Genomic DNA, 26,581 nt, shown 5'->3' with positions numbered 1-26,581 from the left:
AATCCTGCTGGAGCTGATTAGAGGAATTCTGTGGAAAGGTTATGTGCTGCAGAGGATACAACAGCTTGTCAAACCTAGGGTAGCTGGGATATGTGCCTTTCCCTGACATGGAAAATATGATGCTGCTTTTTCCTTTGGGCAGGGGAGGATGGAATTATAGATCTTAAGTTTTGCGACACTCATACAAGCTGTGGTTCACCATGAATCAACTTGATCTCCAGTCTCCAAGAATGGAGATTAAATTATCAGTGAAGCATCATTATAAATAGGAGAGGGTATACAGTGTCTTCTCTCTGCCTTACACCAAAGTATCCAGCCTGGCCCAATGCCATAACATCTCTAGAAGATATTTTCAAAGGCTTGGGAAGTGGGACAGGATAACAGGGACAACACATCAGATCAGGTTTGAAGAGTTTCTTCTGCTGCCTGTACTGTGTCAGGAATGAGACATGAAACTCTGGCACCAGGCTGTTCTTGTCATAGAGGCATTTCTAAATGGTGATGATATTTCACAGCCTGAATTTCTGGGCAGAAGGAAACTGGTACAGGCATCCTGGGATCTGCTGGTTTTGAATACATGTGAACTGGTCCCCCTGAAGCTCAGTGCTGTTGGGAGTCATAAACACAAATGACTAAGGAGCATCAGTAAGAAACTTGCAGAGTCTTTCTGTTCTGCTTCCGTCACAGTTCAACAGCTGTGGGGAGATGGGTGGAGGGGAGGTTGTTCTAGAAGTTACATATTTAAGGCAGGTGGCTGTTTGAAAATGTACGTTTCAATTTTGATTGCAGTATTTTAATTGCATTTAACAGCGTCCCTGCTGGTTCTCCATTCTGCATCCGTGCAGCCACGTTCTATTGATGGCCTGTTGTGATTTCAATGGAACATCATGGGATGTACCTGGCACGTCGGGCAGCACTGGATGGAGGTGCCTTTAGCCCAATGTACCTGGCATGGTAAGCGGTAACCAAGTGGTTAATCTGCATTCTACTGCTCATAGTTTCAGCTTGTATAGCAAGGTGTTCCTGCTTTGCTGCAGCCTTGCACTGACTGGAAATCACTTTGCACTCCTGATTTTAGTGCTTTCATGCACACAGGGCCCCTACCCTTTTCACCCATGGAGAATCCCTTTCCCTGGGAAGTTTGCCATGCAGTAGAGAAGGGCCTAGCCATGTCAGGCTTTCCTTGTTATTCTAGAACATGAGAGAAGGGACTGGGAAATCATCTCACTCTTTTTTTTTTTTCTCTCCTTTTTGGGCCAGGAGCTGGTAGCAGTTGAGCAGGTATTGCCCACATCCCAAATGTCCAAAAGTTGCCGCACAGAGGTACCAGACAGGTGCTTATGTCCTTAAGCAAAGCTGTGCCGTTTCTGCGGGCGTCCTGCAAGAGCTGCCTCAGGGAGCTTGGAGGGCAGTTCTGCCTGGCACTAATTGGAATGTAACAAACTAAACAAGGGTCACTTTCAGTTTGCTGATTTGATATCCTCTGCAAAATGATCCTCCATCCTCCATTTTCCTTCTCTTTTCCATGCCCACACCCTCAAAAATCAGCTGCACATCCTGCTCTGTCCTGCATGTTTTCTGTCCCTCCCCCAGCTCTGCAGACCTCTGCCAGAGTAACTCCACATGATGATCTTAGCTATTTTAAAGTGCTAAATATTTGTGTGAGAAAAACAAGGGTGCTGCATCCTGTTTTCTGCTTGAGCCTTCTTCACAGAGCTTTTGCTGCTCCCTGTCAGTGATGAAAATGCATGTTTGTTCCTCAGCTTCTGAATTCTGCTGACTGCTCGCAGGGGCTGGGGATAGGGAACCATTTGGACTAACACAGTTCCAGCACTTCTCCCCATGCTTCTGCTGTTCTAGAATGTGAATTCCTTTAAAAGTCATGGACTAATGACCTGCCAAATGCAACTTTTGGGGGCAGGTTAGTGGCTGTGAACCACTCTGAGAATTCTGGTTCTGTTGGGATCCGGGGAAAGGAAGATCAGATGAGCCAGTGAGGAGCAGGAAAGCTCTCTTCCCAGTGGAGGTCGTTAAGTGCTCAAAAAAAAGTTGGTCTATCTGAAACTGAAGGGTGCAGAAATTCATCTGTTTCAGTTTCATTCTGTTCCAGTAGCAGCTGGATACAGCATTTTTAATGTCTTAAATTGGTGGGAGAGAGCAATATAGGAAACAGTGGATTTCATTTTGTCTTGTTCTTTTCCATGCTCACTGCTGCAGTGCCTGCTCAGTGCAGCTCAACTGCTTGGGAAGGTGGAGAAATAAGTGAGCAGGCCACTGTCTTTTCCTGGGTCTATTATAACATGCACAGTAGGCTGATGTTTTAACAGCATCTAATTTGATACATCACATCTAATCTGTTTGTTGGTTTTTATCTGCAGTACTGTTAGCTCACTGTTCAGGTGCTCGGTGTCTAGCCTTCTCATCCAGCCACAAATCCTCTACGTGAAATGAGTGATTCCTTAGATCTGTTTTTGATTGATTCTTTGCTTCACTGGTGTTGCTTCTTAAAAGGTAAACAATATTAATGTGCTGCAATCTATAACTCAGAGATGAAATCAAATAGCATCTCCTGCCAGAGGTTAATAAGATAACACATTTAGCATTCATTCAGTATTACTTTTAGGAAGAGATTTAGTGATATTAAAGAGAAATCAAACCTGTAATGAAGATGTATATTTTATACTGTTGAAAGGGGTGAAGGGATTTCTCTTCCTCTGTTTAGCAATTTCATTTTCTGTGATGTCCAGAGTCTTTGTGGAAATTGAGAGCAAATGAAGTTTTTCCTGCTGTGTAGTGAGAGCAGCACAGCTCCAGGAGCAGCCTGTGTGTTGTGCACAGCCCTGCTGCCCAGAGGGTCACAGTGTTCCCCAGGCTGGGCACAGCAGCTCGCAGTTACCCAGCTCCTGGGCAGTATTGCTTATTAAGATGCTGTCGGCTCCTAGCTTGCAAAGCTTTGTTTGATGTGTGGCATCTGCTTGCAGCATTACTGTATTCTGTGATTTGTGCCCTGTACTTCTCATGTCTTTGCATGTGCTATGTCTCAGTGTCATGGGTATGGTGGAGGTAGTGGAGAGCCTTAGTCTTGTTTCATTACCTCCTTGCACGGGAGTATTTGAGCAGGTTCACTGCTCTGAAAAAAGTGTGTCTTGAATGTGAGGTAACCAACCTGAATCTGGAAAAAGACCATCACTGCTGCTATTTTTCCAGAGCCTTCTGTAGTCCTCTTTTAAATGTAAAGGGGTGAAATTTTGCACACCACATTCAATCTTAAAGACTGTGGCCCCAGTGAGGCATCTATGTATTTTTGAGGTCTGGGGGGTTGGGCTTTTTTGTTAGAAATGCATCTGAGCCTTTTCTGAACCAGGGCTCCTCTGAACATGGAGTATATTTTTTGGTTTTTTTTTGTTTTTTTGGTTTTTTTTTAAGAAAACAGAAAAGGAAGGGTTATTAAAAATGATACTGAAATACAAGATGTATAAACCCACTGTGATTTTTTTTTTTCTTTTTTTTAGGGCTTTGGTGGGTTGTGGTGATGTTATTCAAATGTGATGGTTTATTAAAGAGACACTCTCTGCAAACTAATGGATAGCAAGGCCTTTCTATAAGGCTGCACCTGCCATTTGTTTGGGCAGATAACTTTTAAACAGGATTTAAACTCACAGTTGTCCTTGGTCCCATGCTTTCATCTAGAAGTAAGGTTCTAGGAAATGCTATATATTAAGCAATAATGTCTACTTCTCTTTTGCTAACAACTTTTCCAAATCACCTTTCTTCCTCCACTTCTGAAATACATCTTTGTTAAAGAGTGGTTTGTAACTGGCCATCTCTGGAAAATATCTGGACTGGATTTATTTTTGTTGAAGATTGCATAAGATACACAAGACAGGTTGCTATAAGGCTTTTGTCAACAAAGGGACATCAGCCAAAGGAGTGTTCTCTGAGCCATGCTCCTGTCCTGGTCAAAGCCCTTGGTGAGCAATTCTGAGAACATTTTAAACACAGTGCTCTAAGTGTGGTTGAAGGTTTTGCTGCCTTGATTCATTACATTCATTTTTTGGGGGTTGTTAAATCCACGTTAGACTTCAGCTAATAAATTCAAATTTGATAGGCAGAGTTTTACTGCTGACACCTGACCACTGCTTTTAAAATCTACTGAAGGTAATAGCCTACCTCATACATAAGTCCTACTGAACATGAACAGTTCTGCAAAATTTGACATGTGAGATAAATAGAGATAATTTAAACAACTTGTAGTATGCTCGTTTTTATGCTGCAGAACATACTGAGGTTTAATAATAACATTATATTTCTCATTAACGTCAGTACCAGAACTAGAATTCCAACTCTGTTTCTAGGGCTTTTTCTCTGCAGGCTCATTACCTGGTTTCAATATCGTTTAAGGCAGAAAGGAAAAAAAAAGTAGAACAAAAAAAAAGGTAAATATTCTGCCCTAATAGCTGTTGCAAGTCTTAAGGCTTAGACAACTCATATACAGTGGTTTCTAGACCTCTGCTTTAAGTGCCACATCAGTGGGAAATAAGCCCACTTTTACTTCAGTAACATTATTTTTATTAGTAGTAGTGATAGTACTAACACTACTTTGTTTGCACAGAAAATATCGGCTGTACTGTTTCCCTTCCTTTCCCATATTTGTCCTTTATGGAACACTTAAAAATCATATCCAGGGATTTTGTGTGTTACATGCATGGGAAAGCACCATTATGTTTGTAGTGAAATTGTAGTACTAGACTGTTTCTATATGTGTGCAGGATATGCAGCATTTATATGTTAAGTTGCAAGCCATGTTTTTGTCCTCCCCTATCAATGTATCTCAGTGACCCAGAAGGAAGGGCTCTTGCAGGCCTGGCTAGATAAAAGTGGGTATTTTGTGCTTCTGTGCTGCTGCTTCTTCCCCTTAATCAGCAATTCTGGAAGCGAGCCACTAGAACCAGACATGCTGCTCTGTGCTGCATCTCCGATGTGACTAATTACATCAAAACTTGGTTTTAAAGTACTTAACACTGCTCAGGGGAGGTAGCCCCTGTCCTGTCATGTTTTTCTGATTCTGCAGGGTGAGTTTCTATTACAGAAACACTATAGGTGGAACTAGCACCATGGCAAGCCTGTACTTCCTCATTTTGGTTGCCACCCTTTCTAAAGCCATCGAGCTCTGGGAATAACATCCATGTGCACAAAGGCACCACAGTTAATCCATTATCTTCTTGGGTTGCCATCCATTGCTGAAACAAAATCAAGTGGAAAAGCAGAGCAGCATTTTCAGCTGTGGGTCAGGGTGATGAGAGGGATCTGTATGGATGCTAATTTAGGTGCTGCTGTGAAAAACCACCAAAAAAATCCAGCAAAAGCACAGGCAAGCACCAGGCTGACCAGCAAAACAAGTGAAGAGCTATGTCCTCTGGAATAACAGATCTGCTTGGTAAATCTGTTGGGAAAAGTACCAGGGTAGTCAAGCAACAACACTGGAGGAAATACTGCATTCATTTACTATTCTGTAGCTTTTTTTCATAAAGCAAAACTTCTCTGTTGTGCGGAAATGGATGATGTAAATTTACCACCTTTCTGCCAAATGAAATCTTTGTATTTATCACCCGGTAGAAAGAATCAGGTTTGAGGGAAGCAATTTTTTATACTAAACAGATTACTCCTTATTTCTTCTTGTTGTGTACATATACTTGGAAGAGAGAACATAATGCAGTCTAATGCTTTGTCATTTGAACTCTGATGGGAAGTGTGTTAGTGGGACTCACAAACAACAAAAAAATTAACCGATGATGATTTTAAGAGAAAACTTAAGCTCTTAATTTCTTTGTATTTATGGCTTGCTTCTCCTTCAATAACAAAAATGTTTCAATAATATGATGAACTGGGAAAGGAAGAAAAGAAGTAAATGGTGGTTGTTGTAAATTTGTTTGTTAATTCCTACTTTTGAACCTCAGAAATTATTTTAAATCAAATAAATGCAAGTAGTAGCTGGCACTTTCAAACAAACACACACAAAATAAACCAACAAAGGGAAAAAAAAATTGATATTGATCTTGGATTCCCAAATGCAGCCTGAGATTGAATTCTGGGTTTTATGAATTGTAATATCTACCAAATGTGCAACTGCAGCTGACATATCTCAGACTGGGTGTTTCCTACAGTCCATACTACTGGGAAGGCCATTATAAACATCTAAACTAAAATACATCATGACTACTGTTTGTGAAATGCATGAACTATATGCAGATAACCACAATTTTCCCCTCTTTACAATGTTTCAGGATAGAGAAACTGTGACTTCAGATATGTTACTTGACTGTATTTTAAACAAAATTCTTTCAAAATTAAAGATAGAACAAAATTAACTTGAGAAAAATGTTTCAGATTTATGAAGGCATTTGGTGACATTTAGCTAGCTCAGCATCCTGAATATCAGCCAGGTGAGGGTTGATTCTAACCCTTCATGTAAGTGGATTGGAATATGGACATTGCCAGGGGAGTGGTTTTTAAAGCAGCTTTTCATACTCTTAAGGAGGCTTCCCATTCACACCTCAGTGTGGGTAATTCCATCTTTAATGGATTTAGTCACTACATATCATTTTCTCAACCCCAGAGCAGCTGGGTGTTATAAGATTTTGCCATTTAACAGCCAAGAAACAAACTACATGTTAAAGCAGGGAAGCTGCAGCTTATGCTAATTATTTTACATGCTCAGATATGCAAATGACAGTGAAGTAGATGCTCCTCTTCCTTTTTCTTGCTTCTCATCCTGCCTTTGAGTCTATGTCACAAGAGAACAGCTTTCCCCTGTACCTGTACGATATTGTTTCCATATGATATCCTTTGAATACTGACTCCAACCAATGACAGTTGCTTTTGTAAAAAGAAAATTACAAATCTGATGAGAAATATTTCTCTCTCTATTCCCAGAAGGATCATAGCTTGCAGGGCTCAATGTCTCAGATCTCTCTAGTCAGTGTCAAGCTGAACACAGACTGCATCATGTTAAACCAGTCTATTAAATGTGACCTGTTTTAGTGGAAACAGCAAGCTCACACCTCTCATCCTCCTGTTTTGCAGGTGGTAAAGTGAAGGTGAGAGGAAGAGAAGGTGGAGATGGAACTGCCAAATCATGCCAAACAACTGCTACTGCAGCTGAACCAGCAACGAGCCAAAGGTTTCCTCTGTGATGTGATCATTGTGGTAGAAAATGCCCTATTTCGTGCCCATAAGAACATCTTGGCAGCCAGCAGCATGTATTTCAAATCCCTTGTCCTGCATGACAACCTGATAAACTTAGACACGGACATGGTGAACCCCACTGTGTTCCGGCAGATCTTGGACTTTATTTATACTGGTAAGCTCTTAACGACTGACCAGCCTGGTGAACAGAACTTTAATGCTCTCCTCACCGCAGCAAGCTACCTCCAACTGCACGACCTGGCAGCTCTCTGCAGAAAGAAGTTGAAGCGGAACAGCAAGTCCTTTGCTGGCAAGGCCGGTGGCCTTGGTGTTGGGAGATCTGCCAGGAGTCAGAGACTTTCCACTGCTTCAGTCATCCAAGCTCGCTATTCAGGGTCAAATGAGGGGTTGAAGGGCTCGCACTCAAAGGAGCTGTCAAAGGGAAAGCTCTCTGATGACGAGGTCTTCATCAGCAGCTCCAACCAAGAGAATTGTCACTCCTTAAGCAGGGGAACCAGCAAGAACGGTGGTGGGAGCAGCAGTGCGAATGGGAGCACTGGTGACCAGGAGCTAGGACTTGACCTGTCCAAAAAAAGCCCCTCGCTCCCTGTCGCAGCCTCCCACGATGACACGCAGCACAGCGAAAGCCAGCACGGCTCTCCCCAATCTGCCTCAGCCCCTGCAGCCAACAGTGCCTCATCGTTTGACGAGTCTGGCGTCGGAGCCCCCCACAGCATGGCGGACAGCAGCGACCCCATGGAGATGGATCTGAGCGAGGAGTGCCACCACTCACTGACAGAGAGCAGCCAGCGCAAGGGCCTCCGGCACTCGTCCCGCAAGAAGGAGTGGATCAAGAAAGACAACGCCTTTGACCGAAAGGAAGGGAGCAAAGACAGGGACGAGGGTGAAGGACTGCCCAATGGTATCCTGCTGGGACCCTTGTCCAAGTCTGTGGAGAGGAGTCTGGCTGGGGCCTACGGGGCAGACCTGCCCTACCCATGTAAGGAGGAGGTAGAAAACGGTAAGGAGAACAGTGATGACAGTGGCCAGAGTGAGAGTGAGAGTGGTGGCCATACCAGTGCCAATTATGTCTACCGCCAGGAGGGGTTTGAGCCAGTGGCCTACGGTGACAACTTGTATGTCTGTATCCCCTGTGGAAAAGGCTTCCCGAGCTCTGAGCAGCTCAATGCCCACGTGGAAACGCACACCGAGGAAGACCTTTACATCAAGGAGGAAGGCACATACGGCAGCAAGGATGAAGCTGAGGATTTGTCCAACCCCAATCAGTCCTATGCTGCAGAGTCCCGGCCCTTCAAGTGTTCAGTGTGTGAGAAGAGCTACAAGGATCCAGCCACGCTGCGGCAGCACGAGAAGACTCACTGGCTGACACGGCCCTTCCCTTGCAACATCTGCGGCAAGATGTTCACGCAGCGGGGCACCATGACACGGCACATGCGCAGCCACTTGGGGCTCAAGCCCTTTGCTTGTGAGGAATGTGGGATGCGCTTTACCCGACAGTACCGACTAACAGAGCATATGCGTGTCCACTCAGGAGAAAAACCTTACGAATGTCAACTGTGTGGTGGGAAATTCACCCAGCAGCGCAATCTGATCAGTCACCTGCGAATGCATACCTCTCCCACATAAGCCAAAGACTCCAGAATGAGCTTCAAGCCCATCCGCAGTGATTTACCTTTCTGTAGACTTGCTGCTTAAAAAAAAAGAAAAAAGAAAAAAAAAACAAACAAAAAAGGGGGCAACTCCCCATACTCTGTTCAGTCATGAGAGGCCTAAACAAATGTAGCTTTAACATTTTTAAAAAAAGTTCTTTTTTTCCCCTTTTTTTAAAAAAAATAAAGGTCCACAGCCAAGCTGATGCATTTAGTCCCAGTCTCCCTTCAAATTTTGATGACCTGGCAAGAAATACCTCTTCTTTTTGCACACATCGACTTCATTGCCATATTGCTGATCTGGAGCAGGTAGGGGGACCTTGGGGAACTTTCATCCATTGCTGGCTCCCCCCTCCCTGCCTCTTCCAGTGTTCCTGTCACTGTACTCACCTCCTCTCTTAAAACCAAACTCAGTAGGACTATTTCTTGCCATTAAAAAGAAAACAAAGTACACCTTTTCAATGGCCCGAGTAGCTGTGAAATAACAGTATTCTCAAGTGCAGAAGCTGTGTCTGTGGACCGTTTCACAGGGTTGGCAGCCCCTCCAGAGACTGTGGGAAAGCCACAGCAGTGGTGGAGCCCACCCCATCCCCTGGGCTGGTGATGGCTGGGGGGAGCAGCTCCCAGGGCTGCACCAGCCCCAGTACTTCACTTAAAGAAATAGCAAAGCCTCCCTTACCATCCCTCCCAATTTTGGTTTCGATCTTTGTCCTTGGCACACATAACCACGTGCCACCTTCTCCCATAAAACACACAAACCTCTTTTGCCTTACCCATGACTGAACAGGGACTGGATGCCCGGGGAAATTCTTTCAGTGAGCAGGGGGTCGTCTTTACTTTTCTAGTAGTTTCGTATGAATATTCTTTGCTTAGAGGTACTTGTTTTATTAAAGGAAAAACCATTGTAACGTTTATGTGAATGTTTGAACTGGAAGGTCTGAGGTTAATTCTAGGGTGGGTGGGTGGGGAGGGGGTTTGATGTAGGCTGGACTTGCTACAAGTTCCATAGGTACTTTTTTTATTATTTTTTTATTTTATTTTTTGTGTGTGTGTATGTTTTTAGCTTTCCTCCCTCACTAAAGAGCAAGTCTGTGTGGAAAGACTTGTTACCTTTGCTACCTCTTGAATTCATGAGAACAATAAGATGGTTAGTGAAAGATTAGGCATTTTTTTCCCTTTTATTGTAAGTAATTAAATGTATAAAAGTAGAAGCTAAATTAAAGTTAAGGGATTTTTACCACCCCGTCCTTCCATCAAAAGTCAACTAGAGAAATGTTAAAGCAAAGCTTGGCCAAAGACAAAGCAAAAAATACACTGAGCTAGAGGCTGTGCTGGCTGCTTGGACTGGCTCAATTCACAGTCTCTTGGCTGTCTGTAGTCACTTTTAGATAAAAGCAGAAAACTTCTCTGAGCTTTTTGGGCCCTTTCCAGCTTTGTTTATTGAGTCTGGATACTATGGGGAGGGGAAAATGTCCCCCTCATCTTCCACTCCCCCAGCACATCTGGGTCAGTCTGTAAACACCTGGCAGGACAGAGGGTGAGGGCATAGCAGCCTATAATTTACTAGAATCCAGAGTGCAATAAGGTGGGGGAGAGGAGGAGAAAGCAAACCAAAGTGTTTCATATCCTCCCTTTTAGACAATTGAACGCACACACAAAAAAAAAAAAAAAAAAAAAAAGAAAAAAAAAAGAAAAAATGAAAAGAAACAAAATGTTCTTGCAACATCTGCCTAAGACATCACAGCCAACAGCTGCTATTGGTTTAGGAGAGAAGACAGAGAACTTTGCCCACCGATTCTTGGCCCCCTTGACTTTGTTGGCGTGACCTTGTGGAAAGCTATGGCTTATTTCAAGCCTCCCGTGACTGTGGTGGTAAAAATTCACAGCCAGTAGAATCATCCCTTCTGAAATGACTAAGGTTTACACTTGCATTTTTTCATTTGTTGGTTTTTGGTGTTTCTTTTTTTTCCCACTTGAACCAGTATAGTCTCTATGCGTAAGTTTTACCAAACCTCACGTTTTGTCTTTTTTTAAAAAAAAAACAAAACAAACAATTTTTTAAAGTTTTGACCAAAAAAGGAAAAAAAAAAAAAAAAAGAAAAAAGTGAGCATGTTTGACTAAAACAAAGAAATAAGCTTCATTTTCTATTGGGGTTTTTTTGCTTGGTTGGACTTTTTTTTTTTTTTTTTTTTTTTTTTTTTTTTTTTGAGGTAGACTAGTCCATAGAAGTTTTTGGGTCAATTGAATGAACTGAGGAAACTGGAATCCAGGCTCCAAGCAATAGATAACCCAAAGGCGCTGAGCCTTGCCTGGTGTCACGTTACAGGGAACACTCGCCCCTCTCCAGCCGCTCCCGTGTGCTTCCCCCAGTGCCATTGTCCGCCTGCTCCCGGACGCCTGCGAGCCCTGGAGCGCGGAGGGCTGCATGGACTTTTGGTTTTGTCTAATCGTGCTGAGACGCGCTGTTTGCTTTTTGGGGGTTAACTGGGCTTTTAGCGTCTTTAGCACTTCCACATTTTTGAATATACATTGAATTATTCTCTCCTTGATTTCTGGACAAACCCCCCGAGAATGTCCCCAGAATAGTCTTTGGGGAGGACAGGGAGGCCGTGTCATCTACCTTGCTCTCAGAGCGTGTGAGCAGAGCCCAGGGACAGCCGTGCGAGATGGGTTCCTCGGCTCTTTCAGCCGCCTTTAGCTCCGCTCAGCCGCCGCAGGCAGAGCTGACCCTGACGCGGCTGCGGCTCCTCTTTGCCGAGCTGAGCTCCCTGAGCGGGGCTCGGGCCGGGGCCGAGGGAGCCGAGCCCGGCAGCGGCCCAAGGCGCGAGGGCAAACCCCTGCTCCCCTCCCTTGGTTCCAGTTTTACATGTGTCTAGGTGATGTAGCTTTTCCCCCTGCCCCAGGCCCCCTCTTCATTTGTTTCTTAAGCCTTGAGAATTACGTTGAACTTTCAGGACCCAACGCTATTTTTTTAAAACTATTTTTTGGAGCATCTTTTTTTTTTTTTTTTTTTAATCCCCTCCCCAGCACTTAAACAGTACGACATAAAGTCTGTGTACAGCAAGAGTATTGTACGAAAGGAAATTATGTTCTTTTTTCAAATAGCTGTGTAAAGTTGTGTTCCATAGACTGAGTATAAACAACGTTTTCCAAATTGTGACAGTAATAATGAATTACTAATAATACTCAAAACTTCAGGGACTGTTTCAGGCCTGCTTGGGGCCTAAACACTCAACTGCATTTGTACGACATAGTATTGTATCAACATTTTTCTGTATTTTAATGAGAAAGCAAAACACTAGTTTCATATTTAAGATTTTAAAAGTTTTAGGGTGGGGGGGAGGGAGTTGCATTTTTGGTTATTTTTAATTTTATTTTGAATTTTTTTTAAATACACAAAGAGCCTCAAGAGGAATAAAACAATTTAAAAGGAAACAAAAAAAAAAAAAAAAAAAAAAAAAAAAAAAGAAAAAAAGAGGCCAGGCAGCTTAAGTATATGCTTTAGTCACTTAGTTCCAGAATGTTTTCGGAATAACAGGAAAAAAAAGATAAAATAGCAAATAGTATAAAAGAATAAAGAAGCTCATACCCAAATTCACAAAACTATTTTTTAAACCAAAGCACATTTGAATGAGTATGGAACCTCACTTGGCTCAGAAAAGTACTAATATATTTATCTCATTGTTTACATAAACTTTTACAGTTTCAGACCTCAACAGATCTAGGGGCCAGTCAAAATTAATCTTTGCTTTTTCCATTGGTTTGTCTGAAGGCTACGCAGTGTTCCCCACCTTGGGAGGGGGGGATCTGTGTCCCAGCTTGCATTCCAGCACTGCTCGGGGAGGGTGGGGAGAGGGTGGGCAATTAGAAATATGGCATGTAGAATTTTTTTTTTCCTTCAATCCATGAGAGATGTTGCAGGGAGTGAGACCCAGGCACTATTGTAGAGGCATTCCAGCCTCCCTCTTCTCAGAGGAGTCTGAGGGAACCAAGAGGGCAAAGGGAGATGCAAGAAGCTCTAGGGATAAAAAAGGATGTCAGAAGATGTTGGGAGCTGCTGTACCCAGCACATCTCCTTAACTTTAGCCATGGGGAGCTGGGCTGTTTTTCAGTCCTTTACTGCAAAACTTCCAAAAAAAAAAAACTTCCTGGTAAAACAAGTCCCCAAAGGCCCAGCTCTGTGCACTGAGGGTGTTAGCAGCCCACAAAGATCACAGAAGACACCAAAGAGCTCTTGACACGCAGCTTCTGTGAGGCTTTGTGGCCGCTGCCGCGGCTGAGCCTATCCCGCTGCCGGCCCTGCCCGGGGTCACCGAGCGGCTCAGCCTGTGCGAGCTGGGCTGGGCTGGGCTGGGCTGGGCCGGGCCGGGCCGGGCTGGGCTGGGCCGGGCTGGGCCGGGCCGGGCTGGGCTGAGCTGGGCCGGGCTGGGCTGGGCCCTCCGGGCCCTCGCAGCCCCCTTAACAAAACCGCTGGATTGATTCACTCCAACATTCTAGTCCTGTGCAAACAGCCCAACCAAAACTCATAAGGCTGCCTAGCTGGAAACCTAAGCTGATTAGCTGATCTGCATGGTAGAACAGTTTAAAGATGACCAGTTGAAGATGGTTTGCTAAAATACTGCTGAAGCCAAAAATATAAAGGTTTAAGAAAGCTCCCTATCATTAGTCTTGACCCTTTGTAGCTTTTACCTTCTACACCAAAGCCACCTCAAACATTTGAGGGGGGGCTGATGGAAAATGAAATATTAATTTTGCCTGGTCTTAATATCTAACAAAGATGGTGCAAACACTATTTGACAGTGTTGTTTTTGTATCAATATGTATGTGCAGTAATGAATGTATTTATTTCTCAGATTCTGTATGCACAGTTTTGCAATGTAATTCAGAAAGTTGCAAACACAAAGATGTGTCCGCAGGGTCTTCTCTACAGGATTTCAAAAAAATGAAAAAATATATTAAAAAAAAAAAAAAAAAAGAAAAAAAAAGAAAAAAGGAATCTCAGAGACTCAGCATAGCCATAAACCATAACCTGTGAAGACAATACAAAGACTGGACTTTTGTAGCTTTGCATAGAAGAGGAATTTATGTTTTGCTGTATTTAAATGTTTCAATTTACAGTGTCACTCTTTTAAGATTCCTGTTTTGGTTTTTGTTTTTGTTTTCCTCTCTCTCATGTGTGTGGAAAGCATTGTTTCCAAGCAGTGCAGGTTCAAAGTCTGGGTTAGCAGTATTTTACCATGTTGCTTCAGTTCTGAAAAGCAGGAATATGGGTCTTGACCAGAGAAACATCCAGTGCACTTAGTGAAACAAAATGAAATCTGAGGTGACTGCTGGCAAAATCCAGAGAAGGTAAAAGTCACTTGAGGAATAGTTGTGTGCTTCTGATTGCAGCTTTTGACTGAGGCAAGTCTGTTGTCCTGCCTGAAGAATAGGATGTAGCTCCTTTTTAAAGTCCCCCTCATCCCTCACTGACTGTTTACTGTGGTAGCAATAAGGATCTCAGGTGGGGAGTGGAGGCCTGGGATGGGCAGAGGCAGCTCCGTGCCAAACCCCACAGCCTCTGTGCCATCTCATGGCACATCTCATGGGCCTTGCAAACCATACTGAAGCATCAGGTTTGCCACAGCACAAAAGCTGTGCTTTACAAAGCCTCTTGTTCCAGTAGTGGTGGAGTCAGCACCTACTACAGCCTTACAAATTAGCATGAAGGGTGTTTGCCGATTTCTCGATATTTGCCAAATTCTGAAACCTTTCCAGTCAGCAGTGCTGGAGTTAAAGAAAAAGCAAATAAAAAAACAAAGAGACAAAACCTTCCTACGTTTTAAGTGGGTTTAAGAGGCTCTAGGTAGCAAACATCAAGCTGTCCCCAGACAGCAGAAACGCTCATCTTTGAGATGGCATGTTCAGATAAACATTTGTTTAAGCAAGAATTTAAAATCTAAATAAACCCAGGGCTGTAATTCTGGAATAATTAAAGAGACTTCTGGCATTTATTTCCTAGTTTTTGTTTAAATAATTATCTGCTTAACATCAGTCAAGTATCTCAATTTACTGTAAAATCCTTTCTTTTTATAAGCTTATTCTTGGACTCCAGAACTGGCCATATTCTTGAGAAAGAAAATTTTGCTTTCAATAGCTGCAAGTAGCCTTTTGCAGTGTTTTAAGTCCCATGGTACTCTATGGTCCTAATTTTAGTGCAGGAGACAAGCAGGCAAAAAGAAAAGCTGTTTCTCAGCCCCTTTCCACTCCTCATATTTTGCATTTTTTCAGAATAGGGTAAGAAATTTCACCTTTGATTATTTCCTGTTAGACTCACTAAATTTGCTGCTTTCCTTGCAAAAGGAAAAGATTTGGGAACCATTGTGAGGCAGTTCCAGCTCTGCTGTAAGGTTCCTAGCTGGTCCTCCAAGTCAGGAAGACTTTTTTTCAGCCCTGGTTCATCTTTCTGCCACATCAAAACTGCTGTTTATTCTGATTTCCTTGTTTTAACTAATAACTCAAAGATCCCAAAATGTAAATTCAGAGCTAGAAATACATTTTTGTTCCATTGTCTCTTATTGCCACCGTCTTCTATCCTTCCTTCCCTAATTTTCTGAAGCATTTTGAAGGCCAGTGTTAAACACAGGGAATCAGGGGATCGGTGGTCTTGGAACAGAGCAGCCCCTGTGGCATGTGGTGGGGCAGGGTCTGAACCTCACACTTGATGTGGCATTTGTTAGGGACCCATTTCATAGGGCTGCTTTCCCTGAGGAGTGGGACTGGTTTAAACTTCCTCTGTCATAAGTTAGCAATGGAAGCACTCCCAGCACAGCTGTTCCTCTGACCTTCCACAGGACTTTTGACTGGCTGGGGATAACTTATCTATGAGGAGAGGATCTTGTTCTGACTGGCTGGATATTTTTCCCCATTTTATTTTAATATTTTAGATACAACTGAAAAAGGGATGTTGCATCACCCCTTTTTGGTTGTTTTTTTGGTTGTTTTTTTTTGTTTTGTTTTGTTTTTTCATTTTAAGCCTTAACTATCAGTCAGACTGGAAGCCCTGGATGTTTCCTGGGGGGGGTGGTGGGGGGAAGGAGGGGAGGTCAAGGGAAAGGCCGACATTCCTGCTGCAATGTTCTGTTCATTTCCTTCAAGAGCTTGAATTCAGGTCAGAGCCACAATAGTTGTGGCTTCAACTCAAGTGTCATATAAAAAGATACAGAAATTATAATATGATCTCAGCATTCAGAAATTTGCAGTCTTAATGTACAGTGATGAGAAACTGTTATTTTATGATCTTTTCATTAAAAGCTTGATTGAAAAATTACATCTCTTGTTTCTATAGCTAACTCTCATTTATTCTTGCTCAGGGATCTGAACCAGCTACTTCACAAAGAGATTCCCCTCCCCCATACACAGCATAAAAAATCACTCAACCTCACACTTTACGCACCTCTCCACTTGAGTCATAAGCCAAAATCTGACACTTGTTAGAATACAAGAAATTATTAATTGTGTGGCCAGGCAAGCACACAGAAACAGTGTAGGCAATGGATAATGGACCAATCATAATTTCACATTTTTTGTTATGACCCTTAGCAAGATGAGGCTGATTTTGAAAAGTTGCCCCTGTTTTGTCCAAACCACAGTCTGAAAGCAGTGTTTGCCAGTTTACATTAGATAGTAGGTAGACCTGCCAATCCATAAATGCCTCCAGACTATTTGGGCTCTAAGTGTAACTATGAGGGGCAGTGAGGAAGCTAAGGAAGAAAAGTTTCCTAAAAGCAATTACAGTTCTCCACCCACCTATGGTGCAGGTAAAAGGGGTAAATTCTTCCAGAGAAGATGAATGTAATTGGTGACAAAAGCACCCCACTGCAGATTACAACCCCTCCAATGTTACAATTCAACCATTTTTCCTTGGGCAGCTTAAATGTGACCCTAGCAAAATTAATTTACATTTCCTGAGCCTGGGTTCTAAATAGTATTTTTTCTAGTTCCCAGGCCATTTTTTTAAATCAAAGGATTCTTTAATAAAATAGCTATTTAATTGAAAAAAATAAAGCATCTTCACTACACTGCAAGAGCCAAGCCTAATATTTTGCAGAACTTCCTTTGTAACACTACTCATCACCTCAGCTGTGCTGTTTCTCCTGGAGCCTGGAAGAATGCTGTAATATGCAGCAGAGTAACCCTGGTGTTGAATTTATATAGTTCATTTTTTTCTTTAAACACAATGCTGACTATATTTTAAAGTGACTGACTGAAGGAGCTTCAAGTTTAGTCAGGTTTCTGACAGGTTGCAAAGTCAGCAGCACTGGCAAGAAAATAATTTTTATTTGTCCTTGGAGATGTGTTTTACCCAGCAAGGTTAAAGAGAAGGACAAAAATGAACAGAAAAACAGATGAAGAGCTACAGAAAACCAGAGGCTGTTTTTCAACATCTCGGATGTGGTAATGAGCCTGCACTCTTTTGCCAGCTACCAGTGACTTTTTCTGGTTTTTTTTTTTTCCTTGTATTTCTAATTTCTTCTGGAAGTTTTTGCTTCCTGGCACCCACTTCTCTGTGGCATAAGTGGTTTCTAACATAGTTAAAAGATTGCATGTTCTATTTTACTTTCTTTGTCGTGGTCAGCTCCTTTTCATCTCATCAGATCCTGTAACAACTATACAAAAGTCTATATACAGTAACTCCCAACTGAAATGCAGCTGCCTCTGCAGTGGAACACTGAAATATGTAAAACTGAAATGCAGAGTGCAGGATGTAAAGGATACCAGATATGTCTGGAATGCCTGGGAATCTGTTCTTTCTTCCTTCTGCTTTCATTACTCCCATTTATTGTTAGGATTTCTTTTCTCCTAAACCCACACTCTCTTGCTTCCTCTCACTACCCGTCTCCCTCTTGAAGAGCAGACATTGGGTCAAACCTTTGAATGATAGATTTGGTTTTTGCTCTCTTGCAGGAAATATTTCATCAAAATTGGAACTTTTCCATGGGAACAATTTTTTTTTTAATTGAAATTTTGTTTCAGCCGCTGTTGAGGTCCCATTTGGACTCTGCTGAGTAGATACAGATGGAGAATGTTTGTTTCATAAGAATCATCATGACTGATACAACATTAAGAAGTGTAAAAGGAAGGACAGTTTTTAAATCAAGAATAATTTCAGACCAATGAAGGCTGAAGGACTATCATCTCACTTTGCACATTATTTCTAAAATATGCCTTTATTCTTTTTTTTTTTTTTTTTTTGTATTGAAGATGAACTGAAGCACTAGAGATTTCATCTGCAAGTAATGCCACATTTTCAAAAGGCCCAAGACTGCTGAAGCTACTACTAACTACTATTTTTGTGTAGCTGTCTGAGTTTTGTTTGTCTGGATGTGTTACAAAGTTGTCCAGCTTTCAGCAAATTGATTTTGTGTGCAGTTGTGCAAAGCCTGCTGTGTACTAAGTTTAGTGTGACCTGGCTTAGACCAGTAATAGCTAAAGCAGGTGCACTTGCCATAGCAAAATGCATTGTTCTTTGTCTTGTTCTTTTCTTGTGCTGCAGGAGGCAGCTCCTGCAGCCTCCTGTAAGCTGCTCCTCAAGAATCAAAGTGGATCTCCAACAGGAGAGGTTGGTTGCTCTCAGCAGAGGCTTAAGCCTCTCACCCCTACCATGGGTATGTTTATCATGTTCAGCTCCCAACCCAGAACCATAAATACTCCAAAGTTTGATATTTGAACCAAAATTGCTTCCCTCTGCATCCCCTCTGGGCACTGCTCTTGCCTAAATTCTGCAGTTTCCTCCCTGCTACATATCACATCTTCATTCCTTCCCATCATGGCTCTTTAGCAGTGATAAGTTTTGGGTTTGCAGTTGTGTTGTCTTAGTGATGAACACTGTTGGAAGCTGCTGCAGAGCAAAGTTTGGATCCATATATTTCCGCTCAGTAGCTGAGCCAGTTGTAAGAAAGCACAATCTCCCTGCAGTTGCAGTGCATCCATAGCTCCAACACTGCAGAGTAAAGAACATCCATTATACTGTCTTCTGCTGTTCCAGGTGCTAAAAAGAGAGGCCAGTGTAGCTGGCATGTGTCATCCCAGGAGGTGATTCATGGTCCTGCCTACTTCCTTTGCTTCTGCCTTCTCACCATTTTACCCCTTAGTTTTAATTGAGGAAAGATGTTGCAGCACTCTCTCAGCAGAAGAGGGTAATTTTTTTGGTAATTTGGCTCTGAAGCAAAGGCCAAATTCTCCCTCTCTGTCCTTGTCCATTCTCTCCTTCTTGTACTCAATAATTAGATTTAAAAAAACCAGACAGAATCCTGCACCCCTTGTCTCTGGATCCAGACAGCTGGTTCCTTTACTTTTCATTAGAGATTTTCAATTTGATAAAAATAAAGAACTCCCAGAAGCCATGTTTGAGGCAAGCAGCATTTTAGGCTAGTAAAATCAGGACATAGCTTTCCCTTGATTTCAGAGATCAGCAGTGGCACAGCAGATTCTAACTCTAAGATCTTTTGGTGAGTCTCCCTTCACAGTCCCCAGTCAGGCACTAGGGATTCAGACGCAGGAACCTGGCCAGACAACATAACCACATCCCCTGGCTCTGGCTGCACAGGGAGCACTTTATGAGCACTAGGCAGAACTGAGCTTCACACCTGGGTAGATGTTTGCCTCTCTGTAGCCCTACAGAGTCTACAGTACCTTTGCAGTAACAGGCCTGGCCATCCAAACACCATCTGGGACTGGCCAGACAGATCTGACTGCAGGACAGTGGCGAGGGCAGCATCACCAGATGTCAGTTCTCAGCCTCCCAAGCATCTGTAAAACGTGCAGAACTAAGCTTTGGGTTTCTAGTCTTGTTACCAGAGGCTCTCACTACCCCCATCACCAGGCAGCAGCCTGCTGCCAAGTCCAGCTGGTCCCCTTGCCACAATAGCAGCCAAAGGCCAGCCAGAGAAGATTGCACAACCAGGCCTTGATCTGTATTTTCCACTGCTCAGCCAGAAAAACCCTCCTTTTTTCCAGCACAGCTGTTTTCCATCTCTGCTCAGGAAACATGCCCTGTTTTTGATTCCTGGTCTTGCTTTATGAAGCAATCATGGGCAGGCTGTCTGGGTGGAATGGGTCACGAAGTGGTGGATAACTCTGGATTCTGAACGCCAACACAGAACAAAGGGGAGCTTTGCCAAAGCTCAGGTGAGCCTGGGGTCAGCACACAGACAGGCTACTGACGTAAGCACGAACGCAAGGTTTTCTTTCTCTGGGCTGTGGGTGTTTGAAATCCCCCCTCCCTTTTCCTCTTCTGCCTGCTTGCCACAGCCTTTTCCTGGTTAGACCCCTATTTCAGTAACAACACCGGGTGTATGGGTGATGGTGTCACTGTTTTGCTACATCTTACTCACACTAAACTAGACCATGGTGGGTGGCTGTTTGTTTGTAAGCTGCCAGCCTTGTACAACTCTGTTAATAAGCTGCCAGTTTGACCCCTTCTAGGCATTTTGGGTGACAGTATCACAACATACAGCTGCAGCTTGGTAATGGTGGCCCTGCTATTAAAGACATTTTAGCCCACAGCTCAAACAGAGGGTGGTGGGGTGGCAGACAGTGGCTGGAAACCCAGGATGAAGTGCAGACCCGGATGTGGGCCACTCAGGAACACCAGCAGCCAGAAACACCCTGGCATTGCACTTCTTGGCTCTCTCCCCAAAACACTGGAAATAAGCCAGCTCCCTGGCCATATCGACCTGGAAATTAGCTAGCTTCCTCAAGGGTTAAGGCATTAATGTTAACACCATCTATATTAACTAAAAATAATATGTGTGCAAAAACATCTGAGTTACAACTGTTACAGGAGTCCTACCTTGCCTTTTCTGAGTCCTTCACATGTGAAGTGCGGTCCTGTCAAGCAAAGGCCTATAAAGTGTCTTTTATGCTGGAAGGGGGAGAAGGGGAAGTTACAATGGACTTACTCTTGGAGCTCCACAGAGGTGCTTCAGAATAGGCTTTGTGATCACCAAGAGCAGAACAAATGATGGAGGAGACTGATCACCTTTTTTTTCCCCCCCCCCCCATGTGTAGGGTTGAGCTAATAACCAGATAGGTACTGTCATCAAACTGCCTGTCTGTGCCTCTAGGTAGACGAAACACAGAAAAAGAGAAGGAAAGTAAAGTTCCACCTCTGTTTCTTTTACAAATTTACATTGATCAGTTCCTGGTCACTCTGTTTTAAGTGTCCACACAAAGGACTTAGTGCCATAAGAGGAAGGATTCAAAAATCATGGAATTGAATCCTTACCATCACACGAACCACAGCCTGCAGAAGCAGCAGCAGCTGACATGGGCAGCAACTTGGGAATCTTTCACTATAGCTACTTCTTTGCTTTTCAGTGGGAGTCTTTGTCCCAGGACTGGGGGTGCAGTGGGAACTGGAGGAGGGGAAGGAAGGCAAGCAGGCTTAAAGATCTCTAGCAATGCATTGCAGACCTACCAGCTGGCTCTTCCAGTCTCAAGACTCACATCAGAGCATGCAGCAGCAGTTCAGGATATGTATGGATGCTGGCAGGAGGGAGGGATGCCAGCCCTTGGTGTAAGCTGTGCCCTAGCCTGGCTCGCAGTGGGGAGGTGTGTATCTGCCAGCTCTTGTCACAAACTCACAGTGCACTCTCCCCCTCCTGACAAGGGGTGTGAGGCTCCTCCTGTCCTTTGCTGTAAATGTGTACACACAATACAGTCTGTGAGTGTCTTGTCCAGCCTCCTCCCTTTGAAAGCAAAGGTCAGAGAGATCTCCATTATTTTAAAGAGCATTTAGCTTACACTTCAGGGCTTCTTACAAGATGGGTACCTTTCAAACCACTGACCACTGTGAATGCTTTCTACAGAGGCATACTGACTTCCCTGGACTCAGCTGGAGTGCCCACCTGCTCTCATTGCCCTTTTGCCCTGCACAGGACTGTTCCACAAGCTGACATACTACAGAAGACCTCTGACTACAAAGCCCAGACCGGTTCCTGTCCATAGCAAAATGGTAATACAAGTAAAACAACAATTTCCAGATAAAAAGGTAGCTCAATAGTAGCTCATGCAGTCTGTGGGTCACATCATCCCAGTAGTATGGCCCTTTCACACCCCTAGGAACCAGTGAAGCAACATTCTTGAGCAACAAAGGAAAGCATTACATAGTGGCACATAAAATGAACTTGTTAAACTTCTTCCACTGCCATATTCTTTTTGCTGGGCTCTGATTTAACCTTATCTCCAATGCCAGCACCTTGTCTTTACCTTCATCCCCATTCATTTTTACAGTGTCATTTTCTTTTGCATGAAGCACAATTAAAGGAGCTTAGGGAAAAGAAAGACTTGCTTTGTTTTGATGCCAAGGCTAAATGTTTTTCTTTTTATTCCCTTTTCAGTTTTTCTAATCTAAACAAGAGATGACATACCTTTTGAAAAGCAGCTTTCCTGAGGTGGCTTGTGTCCTGAAAACATATACAACTGCAAATTCCAGTGCTCCAGAGCAGCAGTAGAAGATCAGTCTGTAGGTGTTTTTACTGCCCTTGGGTAGCTAGAAAGGCTGGTTTCCATGCTCTTTGGCTTCAGTCTTCCCTAGAAATGGCAATATATGAAAGCATCAGCATCTTGAACAGCCTTCCTCAACATCTCAGTGAGTTGACTCTACTGATATATTTAGAAATGTGATGCTTTGACAGTCTGATCTCAAATCATACAGTATAGCAGTTAAGGTAAGTTAATACTGCAAGAAGTACAAAGCAAATCACAGTTTCTCCAAGCCTTCTGAACAAACAGACCAATTTCTAGAAGTTTCTGTAGTGACTGGTTCTCCCTGCTTCATTAGGCCTGAAGAAAGGACAGAATAAAATGCATTTCTTTTATATGAGCACACTATGAAGAAAACCAGAGGTTTAAGTTGTGCTGCCCTTCAAAGAAGGCCTCTTCTAAGCATCCCATCTAAACCATGACTGCCTGTGTCACTTTAAGCTGATGGAACCAAACATGGGAATGAAACCATGCAGTGGGAGGAAGCCTTTGATCATTCATTTAGCCTATTGTTATTTGCTACCTGCTACAGCCAAAGCACTCCATCAGGCAGCCAAGGGAATGGCTGTTTTAGAAGTGTGCATTGCAATAAGGGGAGCTAGCAAAGCTATGCCAGGTAGCTCTAGTCCTTATCCAACTGAGTTCTGAAAATCTGTAAAGATGGAGCTTTCATACACTTGCTGGCCTACCTGTTCCAGTGTCTAACCCACTCCTCTGTGAAGTTCTTTTCTGTAGGTTGAGGAGTTTGTCTAGAATGCCATCATTACTCCCTAACACCATTTCTCCCTAACAGGATGTGTGGAGGCTCCAGGTCATCAGGAAAATCTCCCAGTCACAGTACTATAAAGGGAGTCTGCAATGTAATTATGCATGGGCATACAGGCTGGAGGGGTCCAGAGGTCTGGAGATGACAAAAGACAGAGGAACTGGCTGGGCCTTGTCTTTGTCTCTCAAGGCCTGTGTCTAGTGTGCTGTCAAACACATTTGCTGTGCTCATTATGGTCTGAAAAAGCCTTCCCTCTAGAGGTATTCTGGTTTCTGCTGCTATGCAGTGGGTCACCTCTTCCTTTTCCTTAGCTTTGTCAGCCTGGGACTGTGAACAAGCCCCATGTAAGAGCTGCAAGGAGCAGTCATCCTCTTGTTCAAGTCTCCATCTTGGTATGGAGTGGCTTTGTGCAATGCTAAAGGCAAAAGCAGGAGACAGATGCTGAGCAGCAGGCATGGTATGGCACAGAGTGAGAGGGCCTGAGGAGAGTCACAATGCTGAAAGCAAGGGTAGCCCCTCTTTTCCTCTTGGGCAAACTGAGTGTTAATGACTTCATGTGCTTTTACAATTTAAGGTATAGGGAAATCCATATTTAGAAAGTGGCAATTGGAAGAACTAATCCCATCATATCTGCATCCATTCTATCTTAAAGAGTACAGGGGGGCCTTGCTTTCCTCTGACAAAAAGGTTAGGGACTGGACTTGTATTAAGTTTATTCTCCTGGCTTTGAAAGGCTTAGTTATAGTAGGGCTAAGAGCCAAATGCAACTCTGTGTTGAGCTGCTCCTTCTCCTCCCCCACTAAAGAATGATCTTTAAGCTCTGGACCCTCATCTCCACCCAAAATGACTGCCCTGATTTATTTTATGCTTTTTTGTTGTTTCCTTCTAAATCACTCCTAAGCTGAGCTTTTGTTTGCCAAGTTTTCAGCCTGGAGCAAATTTTTGCAGTCGAATTATAACCTCCCCTGCTTCCATTTGAAAAAGAGGTGTTTTTCTGGATATGCTGCTGTCCCACCCATTACTCACCTGCTGGGAGGCAGGGAAGATGGCAATCTTTTTAAATACCAGCATCTGAAAGTTCAGAGTCACAGGCATGGGCACACATCTGGTTAAAGCATTTCCTTCATATCTTGGCTCCAAATCCTTGGCTGAGACATCTCATGGCAGTAGATGTGTCCAGGGAGCTGAGAGGGAGGGAACAAAGGACACAGAGTGGTTAGGTTTCTCAGAAAGGGAATGGCTGTGGGCTGGAATATACAGAAATGCCAGGAGCAGGGAGTCTGCTCTCTCAGCACGTTACAGGGTTTGGCTCTCCAGGGCAGTGTGAGGCTCACCCACACTTGAGAAGGCACCTCTAAAGCACAGGCTGCAGAAAGCAGGAGACTGCTGAGGCCAGTGCCTTCCTCTGAAGGAGCAAATGAGAGATGGACTGAAAAGGTGCTATGACCTGAAGGCTGAGGGAGACTTGGAAACTTCTTTTCCTCAGGGATTTTGGCTTCACAACTTAAAACTCAGCAAAAGCCTAAAAATCCCTGCTCAGCTGCTAGTGAATTCCCATAGCTGATTTTGAAGCTGGAAAGGTTCTGGAGAAGATGTCTTAAAGCACAAAACTTCATCTCCCCAACTGCCTGCTTTACCAGTGGGATCTATTCCCTCTTGCTTACACAGAGCATGCCTAAAATGTTATCTGTGATCTGGGACAGGTTGTGGGAGGGTGCTAGTAGGAAAGGCATAAGACATATTTGGTGGGGAATTCCCTATGGATATGTCAGATCAGGTTTTAAAGTCTTTCAATGAATTACAAAGGTTTCTTGTACAGGAATTGATGCCTAAATTATTCTGCATTATGACATTTTATTATTTTTATCAGCTTATTTCCCCTCCTTCCACAAGATCAGTTAACAAGCAGTGATTGCCTCTCTCACTCCAGGGAGGTTGCTTGCCTTTCCAACACACCCCCTCTCCTAAGAAATTGCTCCATGTTAGGAGCCTCTGTAGAGTGCAGTGACACTTTTACATATGTTGATATTGGCAGCAAGTTATATGATTGCAGGGCACAGGTCTTCTAGACAAGCTATTGACAAGGCAAAAGAACAACCACGAATAGAATAACAACAAAAAAAACCAATTCTGGTGTTGAGCTTCCCTGCAAAGGACAGGGTTGACCCAGGACTAATTTTGAATTTGGTGACATCATCAGATATGAAAGCCACAAAAGATGGTGCATCTTACATTTTGAGACAGTCCAAGGGCAAGAAAACCACAAGGTAAAATGAATTTCTCTTGCTTTTTAAGAGTTAGAAACTAGTGGGGGACATTAAGAGGAACCTCTTCCTGCAAGCAAGCTCTTTGCTGCACATGAACTCCCACTGTTTAGGGAGTCGCAGAAGATGAACAGAAAGAGACTTTCTGGTCTAACCATCTGCTTGCCCCAAGGTAGGTCAGCTCAGTCTGCCATCCTTGACTGAAATTTCTATACTATGCCTTAAATATTTCCTTCACAGACCTCACAGCCATATTTGCATTTTATTCCTGGGCTTCATTAGTTTTATTGCTATAAAGGTTTTTGTTTTTTCTTTTTTTCTGAAAGCCATGCTGTAGTTAAAAACCTCGACATTTTGTCCTATATGCCCTGGACACAGATAACAAATTATACCCATTCTCCTTGTATTACCTGTACTGTCTCTCCAGCCCTTTACTACTCCATGATGTTATCACATTTCTCCTTCATTCTTCTTGTTTAAGGGCCTCCGGCTCTCTCAGTTCTCTCCTTCTAAACCTCCTAGATGTTCTTCCCATACCTTCAGGCAAATGCCAAGCTTGCTATGTGAAAGAGAATGGCACAGCCCCATACTTTGGGGCAGGGGCTGAAGTGCAGCTACGTGCAAAATTATCTGAAATAGAGAGGCAGCTTAAAAATTTCTTCTCTTCAGAGAATTTGCTGCAGTTCACCCCTTTCCCCAGTTGAAATTATCAATTAGTCTGCAGGCTGTTTCACATGGCCTGGAAAAAAAACCCAAATATATGGAAAGCTGCCTTCAACTATGGTATTTCCAGGGATTTGTGAGAACTTCCAAAGCCAAGTCAGCTTATCCCAACTACCCTCTAACATGTCTTTTGCAAGTGTCCTTACAGGATCACAGAATTGCTGACATTGGAGGCAGCTCTGGACATCATCTAGTCCACCCCGCCTTGCTCTCAGCAGGCTCACTACAGTGTGTTGGGAACACACAGTTGGATTTTGGATTATCTCTGAGGATGAAGATTCCACAGCCTCTCTGGCAAACAGTTTTTATGTTCAAACACCCTTACAGTAGAAATTATTAAGAGTCTGTGTCCTCTTTATTCCTCCCATTAACTATTTATACACATCAGCTAATTATATCCAACTCCAAAAACATTTCTGTCTTTTATCTCCTCCCTATGTAGTTT

The 26,581-nt window shown here is 43.3% G+C and overlaps 1 protein-coding gene and 1 long non-coding RNA gene across 18 annotated transcripts in view; one reads left to right on the top strand and one right to left on the bottom strand.

Annotated features, from left to right (window-relative positions):
* The window catches only part of HIC2 (HIC ZBTB transcriptional repressor 2), a 72,272-nt gene extending 62,503 nt beyond the window's left edge, over positions 1-9,769 (top strand). For 11 of the 17 annotated variants that reach the window (XM_079322645.1, XM_079322650.1, XM_079322636.1 and 8 more), the window contains 2 exons: positions 811-954; positions 7,084-9,769. In XM_079322645.1, the coding sequence (XP_079178771.1) occupies positions 7,120-8,832 (1,713 nt within the window). In that variant the 5' untranslated portion in view covers positions 811-954; positions 7,084-7,119 and the 3' untranslated portion in view covers positions 8,833-9,769. Of the gene's footprint in view, positions 1-810; positions 955-2,378; positions 2,512-3,804; positions 3,972-7,083 lie in introns of all 17 variants that reach the window. The other 6 variants (XM_079322643.1, XM_079322644.1, XM_079322642.1 and 3 more) reach the window with 3 other exon arrangements.
* LOC306810256 overlaps positions 1-26,581 on the bottom strand; it is a 125,405-nt gene that overhangs the window by 21,173 nt on the left and 77,651 nt on the right. The window contains exons 2-3 of the long non-coding RNA XR_013776420.1: positions 24,172-24,333; positions 22,269-22,431 (exon numbers count right to left, since the gene is read on the bottom strand). This is a non-coding gene — a long non-coding RNA (uncharacterized lncRNA). The remainder of the gene's footprint in view (positions 1-22,268; positions 22,432-24,171; positions 24,334-26,581) is intronic.

This window comes from Erithacus rubecula (assembly GCF_903797595.1).
Source record: "Erithacus rubecula genome assembly, chromosome: 19".
Taxonomy (NCBI): domain Eukaryota; kingdom Metazoa; phylum Chordata; class Aves; order Passeriformes; family Muscicapidae; genus Erithacus; species Erithacus rubecula.
Note: the sequence above shows the minus strand (reverse complement) of the source record. Positions and strands in the feature narration are given on the sequence as shown.